This window comes from Prunus persica, chromosome G6 (assembly GCF_000346465.2).
Source record: "Prunus persica cultivar Lovell chromosome G6, Prunus_persica_NCBIv2, whole genome shotgun sequence".
NCBI classification, from domain to species: Eukaryota; Viridiplantae; Streptophyta; class Magnoliopsida; order Rosales; family Rosaceae; genus Prunus; species Prunus persica.
This window is the reverse complement of record NC_034014.1, coordinates 782,573-803,924: the sequence shown is the minus strand read 5'-3', so window position 1 is coordinate 803,924 and position 21,352 is coordinate 782,573. Positions and strand designations below refer to the sequence as shown.

The window sequence follows — 21,352 nt, the reverse complement described above, 5'->3', positions numbered from 1 at the left end:
TCTTGCAGTTTCAGAAAAAATTGACATGCGTCTTATGGACGTTGTTACTGCATACTTGTATGGGGAGCTAGATGCCAATATTTATATGAAAGTCCCAGAAGGACTCAAGTTGGCAGAATCAAACACTAAATCACAGGACATGTACTCCATTAAGTTGAGACGTTCACTATATGGGTTGAAACAATCCGGACGAATGTGGTACAACCATCTTAGTGAATATTTGATTAAGAAAGGCTACATCAATGATCCCATATGTCCTTGTGTTTTTATAAAGAAATCAAATTCTGGATTTGCAATCGTAGCAGTGTGTGTCGACGACATGAACTTAATTGGAACTCCTGAAGAGATCATTAAAACTGCTGAATATTTAAAGTGTGAATTTGAGATGAAAGACCTTGGAAAAACTAAATATTGTTTGGGCTTGCAGATCGAGCATCATCCCAATGGAATTCTTGTCCATCAATCAGCTTACACTGAAAAAATTTTAAAGCGATTTTATATGGATAATTCCCACTCGTTGAGCACTCCAATGGTAGTTCGTCCATTAGACACAAATAAAGATCCATTCCGTCCTAAAGAAGATGATGAAATGATACTTGGTCCAGAAATACCATATCTTAGTGCGATAGGTGCTTTATTATATTTAGCCCAATGTACTAGGCCAAATATTGCATTTTCAGTAAATTTATTAGCCAGGTATAGCTCTGCTACAACACGTAGACATTGGAATGGTATAAAGCATATCTTGCGCTACCTTCGTGGAACAACTGATATGGGCCTGTTTTATTCGAACGAACCTTCCAACGGTCCAAATCTTGTTGGATACGCAGATTCTGGGTATCTCTCTGATCCACATAAGGGTCGTTCTCAAACTGGTTATGTGTTTACTTGTGGAAATACAGCGATCTCATGACGATCTACGAAACAAACTTTGGTTGCTACCTCTTCTAATCATGCAGAAATTCTTGCTCTCCATGAGGCCAGTAGAGAATGTGTTTGGTTGAGATCCGTAGTTCATCATATTCGGAAAACATGTGATCTTTCTTCAACAACCAAAGCTCCGACAATCATGTATGAAGACAATACTGCTTGCATAGCTCAAATTAAAGAAGGGTTTATCAAGGGTGACAGAACCAAACATATACCACCAAAGTTCTTCTACCCACATGAGCTTCAGAAGAATCAAGAGATTGAAGTCAAACAAATTCGTTCCCAAGATAACCTGGCAGACCTCTTCACCAAAGCTCTTCCGAAGTCTATATTTCAGAAGTTGGTATATGGTATAGGGATGCGACGACTTTACAAGCAATCAGACTGTTGAAGATCAAGGAGAGATATCAATCGAGGAAACTCCTCAGTTTTACTACATTGGATGTATGTGCAATGTACTCTTTTTTCCTTCGATCAGGTTTTTATCCCACGTGGTTTTTCCTGACAAGGTTTTTAACGAGGCAACATTTAGCACGTCCAACATGATGTCATTGTATGGTGGACATCCAATGGGGAGTGTTATAAATCCATACGTTATGGGTTTATAGGTTATGGATATCCACAATAAATAGCCACTATTAACCTGTCATAATACCCATCATTATATACTTGTAACCTACCAATTGTGGTTGGTAAGTGATTTAGGCCTTTGTACCCCTATAAATAGTGGATCCAAATATGAATGAAAGACAAGTTGATTTGAGCAAATTATACAGTCTCTTTCTTCCTCTTATTTCTCCTTAATTTTACAACATAAGGAAAGTTATTTCGATGCGTGCGTGTCAAATGGTTTCATGCCAAATACAAGTGCTTATCCAACGGTCATATATGCTCCTCATCAGTAATAATAGAATCATCCAACAAAATCAACCTTACTCTTTTTGTTTTTTTTGTGCCCAATGAAGCAGACTGGTATGATATACGATACGAGTAAACTGATCCCAGCTTCCCTTTTCTAATATTGAAAGAATATGTTTGAATAAGTAATTTGGAGGCCAAGCAAAACAAATAAGGCAAGGAAAAAAAGGGATAGTTTTTTCGATGCGGTGTGTGTGTCGACAGTTTCTCCTGAAATGCAAGTGCTCATATGATCATATGGCCTTCATATTCTTTTTTCTGAAATTAATAAAAGAATTCAGTTTGCTCTGGTATGTGATTACTAATTTTATTGTTGTTTTAAAATATTTGGGCAATTGCAGTTCTAATTATCATATTTGAGATGGGGTGCCTTGCCTTAGAAGTTTAGGGTTGTAACTTTGTTTACTTTAGCCAAAAAAATAAAATAATTTCCAACAAAATAAACGTTATTTTATTTTATTGTCTCTCTCTCTGTCACTTGCTCTATTCAAATCAAACCCAGAGTGAGTCTGGGTCTGGGTGGTGACTCTGTTACCCAAACGCCATTGAAACTTCAGAAGTGAGGCTCTTATATTATATAGTTTACGGTTTAGTGTTTTAGTCCCACTCGGTGCAATTGTATCTTTCTAATTATTGTTAAAAATAAGAGTTTGAGTGAACATGTTATTTTGAGTTAAAATCATTTCAGACTTTCGTTCCGTTGATTCTCGAATTCCGTTGAGTTAGTGCCAATGGTTTCCCGCCAGATTCAACTGCTCATTCAACGGTCAAGTTCTGCTGCTCATCTACTCCAACTCCACTCTCTCGTCCTTAAAACCGGTCTCGATCACAACCCCAACTTCGTCTCTCACTACATATATGCTGCCTGCTCAATTTCGGTCGAATTTTCCAAACTGGTCTTTGATCATATACCCATTAAGCCTCCACTCTTTGCTTGGAATTCAATTATCAGAGCCTTTACAAACAGCTCAAATCCACTTGAATCGCTCAACTTCTTCTTTCAGCTTCACAGAATTGGGCTTAAACCCGACAATTTTACGTACCCTTTTGTTTTGAAAGCATGCGGTCGATGTTCAATTGTTGGAGTAGGTGGGCCTGTGCATTCTTTGATTCTCAAGGTGGGTTTTGATTCGGACCGGTATATACGGAATACCCTTTTGAGGATGTATGCTGCTTGTGGCGCAATCAGGCTTGCAAGGCGGGTGTTTGATGAAATGACTGTTAGAGATGTGGTTTCTTGGAGCTCTATGATTGCAGGATATGTAGCATGGTATGCGCCTTCTTTGTTCAAATTGTTTAACCTTTTCTCTTTTTGTTGCATCACTGTGCAATTTGGAGCATGTAGTTTCTGGCATTCTTATGCACCGGTTATTACTTGAAAGATGTTTTATGGCAGTACATAGAACCAAATGCTAGATAAGAACCAAAAATGGATTTCTGAGATTTGCATTTGTTTTTTAAGTTCTATCTGATTTTATGTTAACTAGTTAGTCATTCTTTATGCTCTACCAAAATAACCTTTCCTAAACACAGGTATATTATTACTCATATTCGTTTTCCTTCTTTTGTTTTCAGCAATTGTCCCTTGGATGCCTTTAAGGTTTTTCAAGACATGAAACTAGCGAATGAAAACCCAAATTCAGTCACTTTGGTAAGCTTGCTTTCTGCCTGTACCCGCCTACTTAATTTTAGAGCAGGAGAGTCCATTCATTGCTACATTGTTGTCAATTGCATTGGGATAGATGTTGCTTTGGGGACAGCTCTCCTTGAGATGTATTCTAAGTGTGGGCACGTTGAGAAAGCCTTCCAAGTTTTCAATTCAATGAGTGAGAAGAATTTGCAGTCTTGGACAATTATGATCTCTGGTCTTCCCGATCATGGTCATGGAAAGGATGCTATCTCATTGTTTACCCGCATGGAACAAACTGGGCTGGTACCAGACAGCATGTCATTTTCTGCCATCTTGTCAGCTTGTAGCCATTTGGGCCTCGTACATAAAGGTCGACAATTTTTCAATCAGATGGTGAGAACGTATGGTATTCAGCCAACATTGGAACATTATGGATGCTTAGTAGATTTGCTTGGAAGAGCTGGTCTGATTGAAGAAGCTTATGAGATTATCAAAAATATGCCAATGGAGCCTAACTCTGTTATATTGAGGAGCTTCTTGTGTGCTTGTAGGAACCATGGCGTGGCTATTACTTTAGATGATAAACTCAGGAAACTCCTTATATCAGAGCCTAACCTGGGAGCAAACTATGTACTTGCTGCTAGTGTGTCTTCTCTTTCTGGTTGTTGGAATGATGCTGCTGATCTACGAGTAGCCATGAAACAGAATGGTTTGGTAAAGGTTCCCGGGTGCAGTTGGGTGGAGGTAGGTGGTGGTGGTTCTACTGCAGCTACTATAAACGAGCCTCTAGTGTAAGTTTCATTTCCAGGAGGCTAAAGTTAGAATGTTTGCAGAGAGGGGATGGACAGAATGGCCAAGAGGAAAGAAAGGACCCTGAGGAAAGCTGGATAAGGATGACTGGTCAAGAAAGGTAATAAAGTGATAGAGCATCCAAATTTGGAATTGGACGGTGAGAAGTGTAAACTGGTGATTATTAGGATTTGATTCTTTATTCTTGTTTCTTTGGATAGTGTTGGAGTCCCGACCAGAAAATCAAGCTTTGTTGGTGCTTATTAGAATTTCGCTGAATGTCAAGAGCAGATTGGGACATCGCAACTAAACTTTTTCCTAGATGCCGCTGTAAATTTCAGTTAGGAGTGGATGCATTTCTATGAGATTTTCATCTGGGGAATGAACATGAGGCTTGCAGAAGGTGCAAGAAATGGTATTTAAAAATATCGGACTTTGCTTCCTGATCTGCAAGTAGTCATAGGAGATTGCTTCTAATTCATTCAGCCTCCGGACTGCAAACTCTCCGACTTATGAACAAAGAAAAATACTTCTAGGTATAAATTGTGGAAGTTCACACTAATCGTAGAGCACAGAGTTGCTGATCTATTCATTTCATGCATGATGCATTCTGATAAATTCTGCATTGTCAAGTTGCTTGATGTGTCCCCTTTATGCCAAGCACAAGTTTGCTTTGTGTGCATCACTAGCAGTGGTAGTCGATACTTGAGTTGCTCAAGTTACCATTATTACTTCTTGGGGTAATTTCAACCATTTGTAGCATTGGATTACCAGCCCCTGTGTGAGAATTATGGTGGGAACCGAAAGTGTTTTTGACAGTGACATTTTTTATGCACACTCTAAATATTACCGATTCTAATTTTGGCAAAATCCATTTGAGATTCTTGTGAAATCCCATCATTGCCCTCACTTTCCATGGTGAGTAGCTCAATCCATGATCACATGCTTCCACATGGGAGGGTTAAATTCCAACTTAAACTTGGTAAATTGTTCCCTCTGTTATAAAAGGCAAAATGGAACAAAAGTTTCAACAGTACAGACCTCAATTATTTTTCCTGCTGAGCAGTATATGCTAAGTCCAGCAGAGTAACTACAAAAAAGGAGACATATATGGGCCTTTTACTTGTACGCCTGTGCATACCCCCACTCACTCCGCAAGTTTCACTCTCTGAACACTAAGCTTCTTGCTCATGGCTTCAGCTCCCAGATCAAGTTCTTGGTTTTTCAATCTCTCAGAAAATTGGCTCCCAATGGCTACTATGATACTCATTTGTGGGTTTGTAGGTTACGTGGTTTACGACGCTGTAATGGCCACAGTATCCGAGCTGCTGCAACGTTTGCTGGTAATTTCTCCTTTGCTTATAGTCATTGTAGTTCATTGGCTCTCCACAGGCAGCCAAGTTAGCATTAGCATTCCAGGGTCTGAGCCTGGAGCCATCCACAGAGCAGGAGGCTCACCTTGGGGTGTGGCCTTTGTACTATTTCTGCTTTTCTTTCTCATTTCTTACCAACCTTCCTTGCATGGCCTTCTTTTCTAGCTTAATGGATGTCTCTCTGTCTCTCTGTCTCTCTGTTCAGAGGACAAGTATGAATATGTAATGTTATGCTGCTTCTCCTTCATGTGATTTGACTTTCATTTGATGGCTATCCTTTTTCAATGGAATATGAATGGAATCATATATTGTATGTATCTATGCAAATTACCACTCTTGCTGCTTCCCCTAAAAGCAGGATCTGACTTCCATGGATGCCTGAGAGAACAGAAAACAAACAAAAAAAAACATTTGGAGATGAATTATTTTGATACTTTCCTTGGTTTAATTTTCTGCAATTTTTTTGGATCAATATTACTTTATTGATATCCTTGTCATTCTTACCAACAAAACAAACTCAAACCCCTTCCCAAGGAAGCAAGCAATTGACAAAACAGAAAAGAAATTAGCCAATTGCTGACTCGTCCAATGGGAGCTAGGGCAACTGTGCAAATGGACCACTCCCTAATTAGAAACCTAGACTGTTAATCCTCCACCATTAATGAAGTTTCATTAAGTCAAGTGTAGGCCTCGTCCCCACTAATGAAGTAGCCTCTAAACAGAGGATATGGACCATGGCTCTTCTGATTCTGTACATTTCTATAATCAGATTTAATATCCAAATTAACACCCAAAATTGTTTTGTTTAAGTTTTATTCTTCTCAATATTAAGGTAGTGGTTGGAAATGCTGTATCATATTGCCGTTATTGGCATTTGACTTGAGCTCAGACAACCATATGCTCTGATGCTAATGGCACACAGCTGCAATTTATTTATGGGCAAGTTGCCCTCGGCATCCCTTTGGTTCAGGTTTGTTACATTTTGATCCTTATTTTTAAAATTTTTTGACAAAAACCACTCTTGAAGTTACAAATTGTTACACTATAGACTCTTCCGTTCGTCATATTATCAAGTTAACTGCTACTTTTTTTTTAACAAAGGACCCAATGGGATCATTTTTTGCTTACATAGACGCCAATTTAGTGCTACATGGATTAACCAATGTCATATTGACAACAAATAAGAAGTTTTTAAAAAGAGAATAATCTAACCTTGTAGATATAGAGAGGAATGAAAAATGGCTTACATGCCCTACAGTATAGTTTGGTTACAATTTGTGTTGACCTTATGTGGTGTCGGACCCGTCGGACCTGACCTTCCATACGGCTCCCGTGGGCGGTGGGTGGGGCTGCATCCTTCAGGCCAAAAGTCACGTGCTACTGACGCCTCTGACACGTGCTCTAAGGACACTTGGTCATCTGGCTGACTGTGTCCTATTGTCCGCTTATATATTGGGAAGAAGTGCTTAATTACTTGCACTCATAATAAAATCAATTTATTATTCATTGTTTCAGTCAAGAAAGAAAAAAAAAACACTCTTTTTCTTTTGGTCCAACTAATTTATTAATTCTCTCATCATCATCAGAAGAAGTATAAAAGTAGTATGGGGGGGGTTCCACCACATGAGCCCCATTTGAATTTTGAGTGAGATCTTTCTGTTACAACTTACAAGAGTGCTTTTACACTTTAATTATTTTGAGAAAGTGCTTGAAACTCCTAATAACTAAAATTTTAGTAAATAAAACCCTAAACCAGGCAAATTGCAATAATTAATAATTAATATTGGGGTTGTTTGTTTTAAGTAGAGTGTAGCTGTCTGGCAATTTCTTCCAACTGGTTTTATTTGGGGATATGGTGATGTTGGACAATCTTTAGCACCAGATAGTAGATACCAATTTCAACTACATCCCAAGAAATGGAGCCAAATTGTACCTCTCATTTGCTGTCAGTCGAGTCAATACCATCAGTTAGCTTTTCAAGGTCGTAAGTTTTATGATACATTTTCTTATGGACGTAACGTAACCATGGGTAATATTATTATATTTTCCATGATTAATCACAGCCATGATTAATGGATCAAAATTTAATACTTAATTGTAAAAGGTTTTATCATCTTAAATGGGAGGCCAACATTAAGTTTTTTTAATACAAGCGATAGTCTAAACTAGAGGGAAGGGAATTTCTCACATACACAACACAACTGATGCCATAAACTAAACCTCGTTGGCAGCCAACACTAACTTAATTGTGAAATCTTTTGTATAATATCATATATTTTTTCCATGTGTTACACGAAGTATAAATGAATCTTACAAATTACAATAACGTTTCCTAATGTACAGTTTGCCGCATAACCAACACATATGAGCTATATAGTATTAGTACGCCACAATCATAGAGAAAATTAGGCCTAAACCATATTTTAAAAAATGGAACAATATAATGCTTCATAAATATGTATTTATTCGGTAAGAACAAATCTATAGGATATAAATATTATATGATCGGTCAGCATTCATGAATAATGAAATGGGTCTTGATTAAAAAAAAAAAAAAAAAAAAAAAGAGTACTTCATAAGTGGAATATCATACCACCAAAGTTACATACAATTATCTCAACCGAAAAAAAAAGAAAAAGAAAAAAAAGTAGCTAGCTGGCCAGATTTGTATGCCAAAAAGACCAAGGCAAATCCCAAGCTTTAGTACTATTACTACAAAATACCCATTTCATTGAAAATATATATTTATGTATATACACCTAATAAATCACCATCATCATCTACTTAGTAAGGGAAACCATCGTTCGTGGAAAGAAGACTGGTAAGAGATCATGATCAAGAGGAACACAAGCACAAGTCCAACACCCCACGGAGACCCTCCGGCCCTATGCAGCGAATCCTTCTCCGGAAACGGCAGAAAAAACGACAAGCCACCCGATAAGCAGTGGACGACAAGAAGAAGCAGCAGCGGAACAAGCATGAGGAAGAGTTTGACCTGAGTCATCAAATCCTCAAACATTGACTCGTAGTTGATGTACCATGTGAAGCCCAAGATGAAGACGAGGATGGAAATGAAGAAGCAAAGGTGGAGAGGGATGGAGAAGTAGTCCCAGTAAGAATAATAGTTGTAGTCCCTATCCATAGTATCGTAGGGTTTTTGAAATTTGAAAGCTTCTTGTGCGACTGGTTTTTTTCTACAATGAACTTGTTTGATCGTCTTTGAGAAAAACTTGTGCTGTCAACTTGGTTTATATAGAGAATATATCTATGAATTTTTGTTTTTTATTTTATTTTAATTTTCGTATTTTTGATTACTTACTCATGTATGCAAACTTGGTTTTTTTTTCTTTATTTCTAAAGGGTTTGTGCAACTTTTTCTTTTTTGGCTTTCTTTACTTGCATTATAGGGATTCTTCTTTTTGCTTGCAGATCCATCGGGATAATTCCAAGTGATGGTGAGAATAGTCCATGGTTAAGATTCGTTAATTGAGCTGTCAACCAATGAGGAATTGCCACGTACGACCGACCATGGACAGGAATACGGGCAGATGAGAGGAATAATAATATTGAACAGGAAAAAAAAAAAGAAAAAAGGGTAGGATTTATTTTGTAGTGAAGGCAAAAGTCGCAAAAAGAACAATATTATTGGGAAAGTCGTGCCTAGAATGGTGGTCCAAGTCACCTTTGCATGCTTTATGTATATTTTAAGCTGCTAAAGGAAACTAAATATTGAAAGGGGATATGCATATTTCTGGTTTTCAACCAACTGCTTGCTTCAATTTGGGTACATGAAATCATCACCACCATCTGCATGCATGTATGTATGATCTAAATTGGATATGTAGAAGAAAAAAAATTAACCTTGGTGATTTTTTCTGAACTTATACCCGAGTTTTATTTTCGTGCTATTGTATTTTGGTATGCAAAGTGGAGTAGATGAATATTAATATGACATAAGCATTTGTTATGGCCAAGCCAAGAAAGAAAGTCTAGACTTGTCCAAAGCACACATGCACAAGCAAGCTGCTTAAACCTCATCCATATATAATTGGGGTTTATCCGCTCAAACCTGGTTTATGGCTTGAAAAAAATTTGGGATAGGGTCCCACAGGATACCAAGCAATTTGAAATCATTTGGCACTTGGCACTTGGCAGCATCATGATTAGTGATCAAAGTATAGTAGCTAAGGTGTCCCATTAAGTTGTCAGCATGAATATGTAAATGATTAGACGATTGATTAACCCATCTAATGACTTTTTTGACACTAGATTTCCATTTTCTGTCTGACTTTTATTTACTTCTCTCTTTTTTCTTTTTGGGGTTTAAATATTGACCTCATTTGTTGTATCATCTGTTTGGGTCCGAGCTCATTTGCCCTCATGCTGATGTGGGTTTGCAAAATGGTAGTGCTTTTAATTCAACTGTAAATATTTTCAAAACTAGGATGCTAATAATATTAGTAGGCCACATAATTGGTGCCTCCCGTGGCCCACGCTTTGTATTGGTTTATGCGTTTAATTACAAATCCCACATCGACATAGTAGGCTGCACATGAACGCTTTATATACGTTGCCTACGCAGTTAGTCTTCCTTTTGGGGACATTTGATAAAATTGGAACGATACGCATAAATTGAGAATTGGGGGCTTTTTTGTTCCCCCAATTATAAATGGGGGAAGAGATTTTAAGAGGGTTCGTTGAAAAGCGATAGGTGGGAGAAGAATAATGCTATAAACTTCCTAAATCCCATGATCAATAATAATGCAACACATAGATATTGTACTCCACCGTAGCATCACCGGTGGTTGTGCCATCAAAAGTGTGAGTTGTTGCCTCAGCATAACCCCTAGCAAACCTGAAAGCCCCGCTTCCACCAACCACAGGCAGCTCCCTTACCTTGTTGAAAATTGAATTTCTTCCTAGCAAACTTATGGTGCTGCCATTAAACTGACCTTGGACAAAAGCAAAGTTCTGAACCATCAACTTGCTAAGCTCCTTTTGTGCTGCAGATGCATAAAACCCTTGAGCCCTTGCCACCAATTCTGAGCTCAATTCAGGTCCTTTTATTTACTAATAATAATTCATATGAATAGTGCCTGTTTTAGCAATTTATTTATTTATTTTTAATTCATTGTCATGGCAATCAAAGGGTAACTACTATTCACATGAGATATAAGGAGAAGAATTCGTATAGAGTTTTAGTGTGGGAAGTGAAGAATATGGCAAATAATTTATTTTTTAAATAAAATTATGAAATTTTGGGTAATTTTTTAGAATTTTTTAAATTTTTTACGTTGTTAACATCGTCACTGACGTCACACCCCTCATGCAACAGCTCAAGCTGTTTTTGCCTTTGGACCTGCCAAGACTTGTGGAGCCCACGCCTTGCCTGGACTTTTTTTTACCATTGAAAAATGCTTCTTGGACTCGAGCTGCTCTTGCCTTCAAGCTTGTTAGGACTTATGGAGCCCACACCTTGCCTGAGTTGTTTTTTACCATTGAAAAATGCTTCTTGGGCCTAAGCGCCCCCTTGTCGGGGCTAGGGGTGCGGTGGAAATGCCCTAATAATATGAATCATTCTTTTATTAATTTGGAACAAAATACAAGTAGTCATACTATGAACTTCTGATAATTTATAATTACAAGAAGGCAAAGGGGCCCAAATTTGGTCAATATGGAACAAGAAGCTACAAGCAACACCAAGGAACACCTTATTAGATTAATTTAGGGGGGTGTATCCAATTCAAACTTTTAATGACTTTCATAGAGTTTAAAAGTCTGGAGGTATTCAATTTAGACTTTTAAAGAGTATATAAAAGTCTAGTGGTATTCAATTATGACTTTTAAAAAGTATTTAAAAGTTTGGTGGTATCCAAAAAGTTAATGACTTTTAAAAAGCTTATTAAATGAATGACTTTTCTATACTTTTAAGGCTAATTGTTAAGAGCAAAAGTCTTGCCAATTTACTAGTGACTTTTATCAACTCGATGAAAGTATTTAAGAATTTGTCATCTCTATGAAAGTTACTCACTTAAAAAAAGTCTTTATAAGTATGAATTGGATACACCCCTTAGTCCACCTTTTATTTTGTTAATTTCCAAGAAAATATAGGAAGTCATACTTCTGATAATTTATTTTGAAAAAAACTAGGCAAAAAGGTCCAATTTGTAATCTTAGTCCACCTTTTATTTAATTTGATTTATTTCCAAGAAAATACAAGAAGTCATACTATGAACTTCCCAAATCCCATGATCAGTAATGCAACACATAGATATTGTACTCCACCGTTGCATCACCAGTGTGAGTTGTTGCTAAAGCATAACCCCTAGCAAGCCTGAAAACTCCGCTTCCACCAACCACAGGCAGCTCCCTTACCTTGTTCAAAATTGAATTTCTTCCAATCAAATTTATGGTGCTGCCATTAAACTGACCTTTGACAAAAGCAAAGTTCTGAACCATCAACTTGCTAAGCCCCTTTCGTGCTGCAGATGCATAAAACCCTTGAGCCCTTGCCACCAATTCTGAGCTCAATTCAGGTCCTTCGGTTAGGGCATTATCAAACATTCTCACTAACCCATAATTTGTTGGTGACTTGGTGGATGAAGGCACCACATCTATGGCAGAAGGTTGAGGCCCATTAAGAAGGTCATGCCAATATAATTGAATGTGGGTGAGCTTTTCTTCTTGCAGTCCAAAAAGCTTAGGGTCAATGCTTCCTACAAACCCACGATTTTCCCCAGAAACTGGGATCATGGCAAAGGAAGAGAAGAGGGAGGAAATTATGAGTTGGAAAGCTAGGATAGGAGAAATTCTAGCCATAGTTTTGGCACCTCTAATGTCTTCAAGGCTTTTCTGTAAATGGTCTGCTTGCTTTGTAAATGGTCTCCAAAATATATAAAAATGAAGTGAAGGGGCAATGTTTCTGTTCCACTAAGCTCTCTTTAGAACTGATTTGACTTTCTTTCTTCTATGAAACAGTTAAGGGGTTAAGGTCTATTGTGTATTTTAAATTATCATTGTGTAGTGAGTAATGTCTGTTGTGTATTTTAAATTATCATTGTCTAGTGCGTAATGTCAAACATTTAATATTCTCAAAGAGACTTTCATATCCACAGTTCTGATCTCTTGGACTATAGGAGTCTAAGAGATTGTGGTCACCCACTGTTGGATATTAATCCAATGGTTCAAAAAAGTTTTTTAAAATGAGTGCAAGAGTAAGTGAACCATTGAATTTACATCCAACGGTGAGTGACTACAAATCTCTTGGACTTCTGTAGTCCAAGAGATCATGATTAATATACAGTCTCCATCTCTTGGACCACAGGAGTCCATGAGATTTGTGGTCACCCACCGTTGGATATAAATTCAATGGTTCAAAAAAGTTTTTTAAAATGAGTGCAAGAGTGAGTGAACCGTTGAATTTATCCAACAGTGAGTGACCACAAATCTCTTGGACCCCTGTAGTCCAATAGATCAGGACTGTACATATATATTGTACATATATATATATATACACAGAGAGCTTCCATTGAGGAATCCCTCAAAAATTCTTCAATTAACCTATCCCCACCCCAATTGTAGTCCCCCACCCCAACCTTCTCCTCTAGCGAAAACCCAACCGTCAACACCATGACCTTTACAAACATTTAACTCTCCTTCTTCAACCAAAGAAAAACTCTCCTTCTACTGCCAACGAAGAAAACACTCCTCTTCCCTTCACCCACAAAAAAAACTCACACTGATCACTCTATCTGTTCCAGAAAATAAAAACACATTTGCTTGATTTTATTTTTAATTTCAGAGACTGCAATATATGTGTTATTTGAGTTTGAAATTAAAAGGAAAGAAAGAGACAAAGGAAGAAAAGGAAATGGTCATGAGTTTCTGTCAATTTTAGAGTTGTCCAAAAGCTCAAAGTCGATGTAATTATGGGACTACTTGAGCTTTAGAGTTAGAGAAGAAAGAAAAACAATTAGATTATGTACTGTGACTGAAAATAAAATTGAGGTTATGAGTTTGCAAGTTTAGGTTTTCTTCTGGTTCCTAATTTTTGAAGAACGCATGGAGAGAAAGATGTTGATTTCGTTTTGTTTGGTGAATTGGGTATGAAGATGGGTGTGGATTTCGAATAAAAAGAAAAAGAAAAAGAAAATATGGGTATGGGTGCTTGTGAGAGAGATTGAGAGAGTTGTCCTCATAAGTCATTTTACAAATAAGTAAATTTATCTTTAAAATAAGGTGAATGGGAAAATAAGAGGTGGGTGGAAATAGCAGCACTCGTTAGAGTAATATCTACCAATATATATATATATATATATATATATCTCTCACAACTTCTAAAGTGTCCAATTCTAAGTCAGAATCTAATGATTTGCTATTCCGTTCCAAGAAAGCACAACAATTTCTAGTCATATATACTATATATATGAATCCAATGGTGGTGCGTAATGCGTTTTGTCAGCTTTCCTGCATAGTCTTCCTAATCTGGTTGTGGCTGTTAATGCTAATTAAGTTAGCTATTTGAAGAAGAACTGAAACCCTCTAGTTTTGTTTGGAAAATCAGAAAATTAAAACGAAACAGAAAATAATCGCTCTTCAGAGCTGTGATATGAGCATCCAACCTAAAAATAATAAGTGAATTCTAAGGGGCCAAGATCTTTTAAACTATTAGGTAAAACTTTAATTTTCTGATGTGGGATCCACACTCTCATTAGAGACAACAACTATTACTAAATCAAAGACTAGTTAGTACGGACGCACCATTTGTTTATTTGCGGAAGTACAAGTTGAATTGAGTATTTGAGCTTGAATAAAATTGATAATTTCTATGAATTGACTCTTCTTCTTAGTTCATTTAAAAGATAGTATTTTTGTTAATCAATAATTGTTTCCATAAAATAAACATACCAACAAGTTATCAAAGTCTTAACAGATATTTCCTCTAATGCAATGCTAATGCTTTCTAAAGAAGCATGAGGCCAAAGATAATGTGTGCATGAGTTGTGCCTCAAACTCAATAACAACCTGGAAGCAACACCAACATTAGATTACTAAGAGTATTTTCACCTATTTGCCATGATAAAAGGTAAGGGGAGGCAAGGGTTGGTACTATGCACATGAATAGTGCCTGCCATAGCAATTTTTTTGTTGGTTTTTCACCTATTGTCATGGCAACTCAAAGGCAACCACTATTCATATGAGATATGAGGATAGGAATTTGTATAAAGTTTTGGTGTAGGAAGTGGAGAATAAGGCAAGCTATTTATGTAAAAAATTTTAAAAAAAATCTGAAAATTTTGGTTTTTTAATAGAATTTTTTAATTTGTTTTTCGTTTCTGATGTCATCATTGACGTCGCAGCCCTCATGCAATAGCTCGAAGTGTTCTTGCCTTCGGGACTGTCAAGACTTGTGGAGCCCACACCTTACTTGGGCTTTTTTTACCATTTGAAATTGCTTCTTGGGCCTAGGCCCCCCTTGTCCGAGTTGAGAGGTGCGGTGGAAATGCCCTAATAATCTGAATCCTTCTTTTATTAATTTGAAACAAAGTAAAAGTAGTTATACTATGAACTTCTAATAATCTATAATTATAACAAGGCGAAGGGGCCCAAATTACCAAAACCAAGCAAAAACATGATCAATAATGCAACACATAAATATTATACTCCACCGTAGCATCACCTGTGGTGAGATCAAACGTGTGTGTACTTGCTTCAGCATAACCTTTAGCGAACCTGAAAACTCCACTTCCACCAATCACAGGCAGCTCCCTCACCTTGTTGAAAACTGAATTTCTTCATAGCAAAGTTATGGTGCTGCCATTAAACTCACCTTGAACAAAAGCAAAGTTCTGTGCCATCAGCAGGCTAAGCTCCTTTTGTGCTGCAGATGCATAAAACCCTTGAGCCCTTGCCACCAATTCTGAGCTCAACTCAGGCCCTTGGGTCAGTGCATTATCAAACATTCTCACTAGCACAAAATTTGTGGGTGATGACTTGGAGGGTGGTGAGACCACATCTATGGCTGTGGGATGGGGCCCATCAACAATGTCATGCCAATACAAGCGAATGTGGGTGAGCTTTTCTCTCTGCAACCCTAGAAACTTAGGGTATGCTTCTCACAAACCCATGATTTTCCCCAGAAACTAAGGTCATGGCAGAGGAAGAGAGGAGGAGGGAGGAAATTATGAATTGGAAAGTTAAGATGGGAGAGATTCTAGCCATGGTTTTGTTTTGGCACCTCTTCAAAGCTTTTTGTCTCTCCTTTGTAGCTTTATATAAAGTGAAGGACGATGATTCTATTCGGCTAAACTTTTTTAACAAAATCATGTGGCTTTCATTTATTAATATGAAATAAGAAATGAAATTTATATTATAATAATAATCAAGTATTTTTGGAGAAGTGAGTAATAAAATTATTGAAATTTTCTCACCAACACCAACAAATATGATTTTCAGTATTGACATCTCGCAATAATAAAAACAGTTAGACAAAGAAACGAGAAATGTGGTCCTAAACTAATTAAAAATGTAATGCGTGTTGCATATGTTAGGGTTTATTTGTATATAATTCACACCGAGTTGGCATTGTCTCATTGACTAGACTTTTACCACACCATAATAGTTTAGTATGAATTTTTTTTTAGAAGTACTGCCACCTGCTTCCGTGAGGTTGGTGCCCTTTCATTGGATTCTGATGTGACAAAAATCATATACCCATTCAATAATGACATTGTACTAAAGTTATGCAGAAAAAATTTCTTATAACTCAAGTAATAATACAATGACACACGAGAGGCTGAAAATAACAAAAGAATTATTTCCGTTGTATGAAACTCTCTCTTTAAAAGTATGTGTCCAAAAAAGCAGAGAAAACCACCAAAGTGTCTTTGGGCCACGCGTAATGGTTCACTTCTGCCCTCTAAATAGTTTCTTTATTATGGGAGCTAATTAGATTAGATATAGGGAGACTTTGGAAAAGCCCAAAGGAAAGAGAAAAATTTTAAAAGAAGCCAAAATGGACAAAATTGCCCTTATTTATTTTTTGATTTCCTAAGGAATTCTTTACATTTGCATGTCTTTGGTTTGAAAGTTGAGAGGTTTTTCTGTCTTTTTTGAAAAAGCTTTGGCTTTTTCCAAAAGTGAAAGTTTTTTTATGGGTAAAACCTAAATTTACTTTAGAGGATATCATATATTGACAAATACAGACAGTTATTCCCTTAGCTACTTGTGCCAAAAAAAAAAGAAATTCAATAATTTATTTTATTTTAATTATCTGTATTCTGCTGAGATATTGAACACCAACCAAATACATTATATATGCATAGCCTTAGAAAAATACTCATAGAAGATAAAATCAAGATTGCAATTACTTAACAAAGAAACCAACCCCACTGAAACCTAAAGTAATCGAAGGTGGTGGTGGCCAACATAATTAGAGCCTATCTCCTCAGAAGAGAAGAAGCAAAGGAGTAAAAAGACCAAAGAAGCCATCAATAATGCAGCACATAGACATTATACTCAACTATGGCATCTCCAGTATTTGGAGTGAACGAGTGAGTTCTTGCTTCAACATAACCCCTTGCAAACCTGAAAAGCCCACTGCCTCCAATGATAGGCATCTCCCTCACCTTGTTGAAAACTTGGTTCCTTCCCAGCACAGATACGGTGCTTCCATTGTATTTGCCTTCAATGAAATGAAAATTCATAGCCATCAGAAGGCCTACTTCTTGCTGTGAGGCAGATGCATAGAACCCTTGAGCCCTTCCCCACAATTTTGAGCTCAACTCAGGGCCTTGAGTCAGAGGATCATCAATCATGCTAACTGAACCAAATAGGGTTGATGAATTGGTGGGTGCTCTCACAACTCCTACTGCACTGGGATTTTTACCACTGTAAATGTCATGCCAGTAAAACCTAAAGTGGCTCAGCTTCTCTTTCTTGAGCCCCAAAAGCTTGGGGTCCAGGGATCTCACAAAACCTTGATCTTCTCCTTGGACCAAAATTATGGCAAATGAAGAAAGAAGAGAGAGAATTATGAACTGGGTAGCCAAGATGGAAGAAGGTGTTTTGGCCATGGTTGCTTTACCTCTTTTGAATTTGATCACTACCTCTGGTTCACAAATGGTAGTTTCTTTGTGTCCACATATATAGTGGAATTGGCCATACAGGTTGAAACTATAGTTGACCAAGTTGGGTCTTCATCATCATAATGACCACCAACCAGAGACTGCCACATTTTCTTTGGCCTTTTTGCTTTTTGCTTTTTCGTTTTGGTGAGACTGCACATTGTATAAAATGGTTAATTAATCAACCAAATTGGGGCTTAATTAGTTTTATAAATGACTAAACTCTAAACAACCCAACAACCTGCTATGCTGGCTGAGTGCGTGCTGTGCTTGCAGTAACTTGTGGTAAGGCTGCACCTCCTTACGGCTTTGGTGAGGGTAATTATGAGAGGGTTTGGTAATTAAAGAAGAAAGGAAGAAGAAAACAATGACCTATTTTTTGGGGTCAATAGGAAACAATGACCTTTTAGTGTTTTTTTTGGTAAGTGGAATGTGAAAAAATAGACCATCTAGTTGAAGTATTGAAGGGTTTGGAACTTGGATGTAAATTTATGCCTTCTGGAATCATACAGTGTGTATGGCGATGATGACAGAAAGTCTTCTTTGGGTTGGTGGACCTAACTCCTATTTTTGGTGGAGCCAAGTGTTTCTGTCTTTTAATAGGAAAAAATATTTATAAAAAACAAAAGAAAAGTTTGCTCCATCAACTCTTTTTCAAACCATACATACATATGCAGCTGCTCTCCTCCTCCACAAAAGATAGCACCATTTTAGCCAATGTGTCAAGAAAGCTCTCTTTGGTATATGTACCGGCAATAAGATGCTCCTCCATAAAAGACAGCATCATCATCATATAACCTAAGACTTTTATCTATGTGAAAAATAATGCAGTTTTTTATTTTTACTATAAAAGTTTTCTGAGTCAAATTTTCACGGTGGGAGGGATTCCAAGCTAACATTGAGTAGAAGTGAAGGAAGCCATCAATCATCAATGGCTTCACTTGCTGCCATTAAGCTCCATCATCATAACCACAGACTGTTGGCTTGGAAACTGGTGCTGGTCAGTGAAAATGGTCCTTTAAATGTAACCGAGTGAACCTCTGGGCAGCTTTTTGTTGTATAATATAATATGAGAGGAAAAAACTACTAAAACATTGCACAGAGAAGGGACAGCCCAAATCACAAGCAAACATGAGAGGAAACATTGTCTAATTATTTCTTCCACAAATTGGAACATACAGAGAAAAACGAGACAGAATTATGACTTAGTTGCGTAGCCAAGATGGGTGGTAATCTAGTCATGATCACACGTCTTTAGGTCACCTGCAACTGTAGCAAAAGAGTGAACTAACCAGCAGGTTTCTGTTCTGTGGTAAAAATAAGAGTGGAAAAACTTCTAAAATATTTCTCAGATAAGGGGACAGCCCAAAATCACAAGCAAAATGGCACATTGTCTTATGATTTCTTCAACAATTGGAAATAGCATATTAATATTAATAATTAGAACTTCAAATCAACGCAAATATGAAAAGTTTGTCCGGAGACCAGCGCAAATAATAAAAGTTTGTGGGCTTAGCAGCAATTATCTCTTAGTAAGCCCATTTGCGGACATATGTTTTAAAACATTGCCCAAAAGGCCACTTTCTCTTCAGCCCACTTGTAGCCTTCGTTTCTTTGAGCTAAGCTAACCATCAAAAGCCCACTTTAATCCTGTCAAGGCATACTTTTGAACCCACGAAAAACGCCCTTATGCAATAGGTAAAATTATTAGCGCACCCATTTTGCTATATTTCAAGGTTTTATGATACAAGCGATATTCGAAGAAAGGGGACACGAACACGCGACCTCGGGAGAGCAGGAGCTTGTTAAATTGTTTTCAAAATATGAATTTGATATTTTTGATCAAGCAGCGCTGGCGTTCATATTGTGAAATCGAACCCAAGCTTTACTGAAAATTTCACGAGGGAAAAAGTTATTCGTTTGGAGGGATGCCCATTCCATTTGTGCTTTTTGGATGGAGGCATAAATATTTTTTTATTATGGAACATTCTCATTCCCCACACCATATTCTATATGTTAAATAAAGTGCGTGGTCTGAATTGAACAGCTGACCTAATTTCCCCATGCATGCAACTTGCAAGGTGCAAGTGATGGAAAGGGCCCGGTGATCAGCAAGGTTTTGTTAGGGTTCAATCACACGAACCCTAGCTAGCTAGGCGGCTAGGCGGCTAGGCAGCTAGGCCTAGACATTTCCCAAAGCAACGGACAAGAAATTTGAGCACCACAAACATTCTAAGTTCATATTTGTTTGTGCAAATAATCTCACGGGAGAATATTCGCCCAAGATTCCTTCGTCTTCTCCGCCTCTCTTTCTCCCTGCAAAACAGATCGGAGTAAAAGACCACACCCGGGGGGTGTTGGCCAAAGGCCCTCCGATGCCTAAGTCAGTTCAATCGATCTTTAGAGAAACGATAGCTAAATTAGGGTACGTGATGTGTTTATAATATAAATCGGGCGGCCGGAGCCTTATGTAAAAGAGAGAAAGAGAGGAGGTGGCTAGGGTTTGAGAGGAATTTTCTGCAGAGATTTTAGTAGTAATTCTGACGTACCTCAACCATTGTGTATGGCTATGCTTTTATAGTAGTCTCGGAGGCTAGGGTTTCTGAGGAATAATTCTGTAGATGGAAGGGAATTATTCCTCCCCTTTTTGGGATTGATTTGATTAATTAGGGATTTGATTTATTAGGGTAAATCAAATCCCTAATTGTGGTAGGTATCAAATCAAATCCCGATTCAATTAGATAACTTCTCATTTAATTGGGGATCGTGGTAATTAACCAAATCAAATCTCAACCTAATTAGGTAACGTTCAATTTAATTGGATAATTCCCAATTAAATTGAGTAACTCCTAATTAAGTTGATTGACTCCCAATTTGGTCAAATAATCCCCAAATAGTAGGAATTATTTGACCTAGGGTTTGATTTAATTAGGTTCTCACAATATTCATAGTTTGACTCTCTTAATAAGAAGAATTTTCTGCCTCGAACCCACGTAATAATAATAATGGTCTAAAATAATCCAGAAGAACCATGTACATTGTACAGCTTTTATTTTTCTGAATTTTTAATTAAATAAATAACCACTTTATCAAAGGAGGCGAGTTTATTATAAATTATAAGCATAAGCATATGCGTGTTGACATTGGAATTTGGATGGGAAAGTTTGATACCTAATAATAATTAAGTTATTGAAAATGTGACGTTCATTTTAATAATAAAATACATTCATGTCGTTTCAAGATTGTCTCAACGTCATTGGTGACTCAAATCATGAAAACCGCAGCGGGTTGCTTATAAACCCAGTGAGTTAATAATATTATTTTTATGGATATGTCATTCTAACATTATTACTAATGCATGTACTTAACTCAAGTTTCCCCCAACTTGGTCTTAAAACAAAATTTTCATTTTTTATTTTGTATGAGCTTTGCTCGCGTATGAATGATTGTAAATTAATTATGTAATGCTGAATTTATTATGATACATATGATTAATTGTCAATCATTTATATATGTGTTATATTTACTGTCTATACTCATTGTAGGATTCATACATACATCAAAATAATTGCCAATTATGGTAAATG

The 21,352-nt window shown here is 37.1% G+C and overlaps 5 protein-coding genes and 1 pseudogene across 6 annotated transcripts; 1 reads left to right on the top strand and 5 right to left on the bottom strand.

Moving 5' to 3' along the window:
- Positions 2,357–5,959, top strand: LOC18773935 (pentatricopeptide repeat-containing protein At5g66520). 2 transcript variants are annotated; one of them, XR_002272019.1, is made up of 3 exons: positions 2,357–3,118; positions 3,424–4,388; positions 4,489–5,959. XR_002272019.1 is itself a non-coding variant. In XM_007208439.2 (2 exons), the coding sequence occupies exons 1-2, from the start codon at positions 2,580–2,582 to the stop codon at positions 4,271–4,273; spliced, it is 1,389 nt and encodes a 462-aa protein (XP_007208501.1). In that variant the 5' UTR covers positions 2,357–2,579; the 3' UTR covers positions 4,274–5,959. The 2 variants fall into 2 exon arrangements, 1 of the variants encoding a protein (XP_007208501.1); XM_007208439.2 differs by having other exon boundaries at positions 3,424–5,959.
- On the bottom strand, positions 8,417–8,782 carry LOC18774385. Its single transcript, XM_007206089.2, has one exon. It carries the CDS (start codon positions 8,780–8,782, stop codon positions 8,417–8,419), a length of 366 nt encoding a protein of 121 aa, XP_007206151.1.
- Positions 10,393–11,139, bottom strand: LOC18773070 (dirigent protein 19). The gene is made up of 2 exons (XM_007206238.2): positions 11,121–11,139; positions 10,393–10,700 (listed from the first exon to the last, which is right to left on the bottom strand). Exons 1-2 carry the CDS (start codon positions 11,137–11,139, stop codon positions 10,393–10,395), a joined length of 327 nt encoding a protein of 108 aa, XP_007206300.2.
- Positions 11,796–12,507, bottom strand: LOC18773216 (dirigent protein 22). Its single transcript, XM_007208502.2, has one exon. It carries the CDS (start codon positions 12,457–12,459, stop codon positions 11,893–11,895), a length of 567 nt encoding a protein of 188 aa, XP_007208564.1. The 5' UTR covers positions 12,460–12,507; the 3' UTR covers positions 11,796–11,892.
- On the bottom strand, positions 15,138–15,882 carry LOC18775441 (annotated as a pseudogene).
- Positions 16,876–17,785, bottom strand: LOC18775490 (dirigent protein 22). The gene has a single exon (XM_007207421.2). It carries the CDS (start codon positions 17,712–17,714, stop codon positions 17,130–17,132), a length of 585 nt encoding a protein of 194 aa, XP_007207483.1. The 5' UTR covers positions 17,715–17,785; the 3' UTR covers positions 16,876–17,129.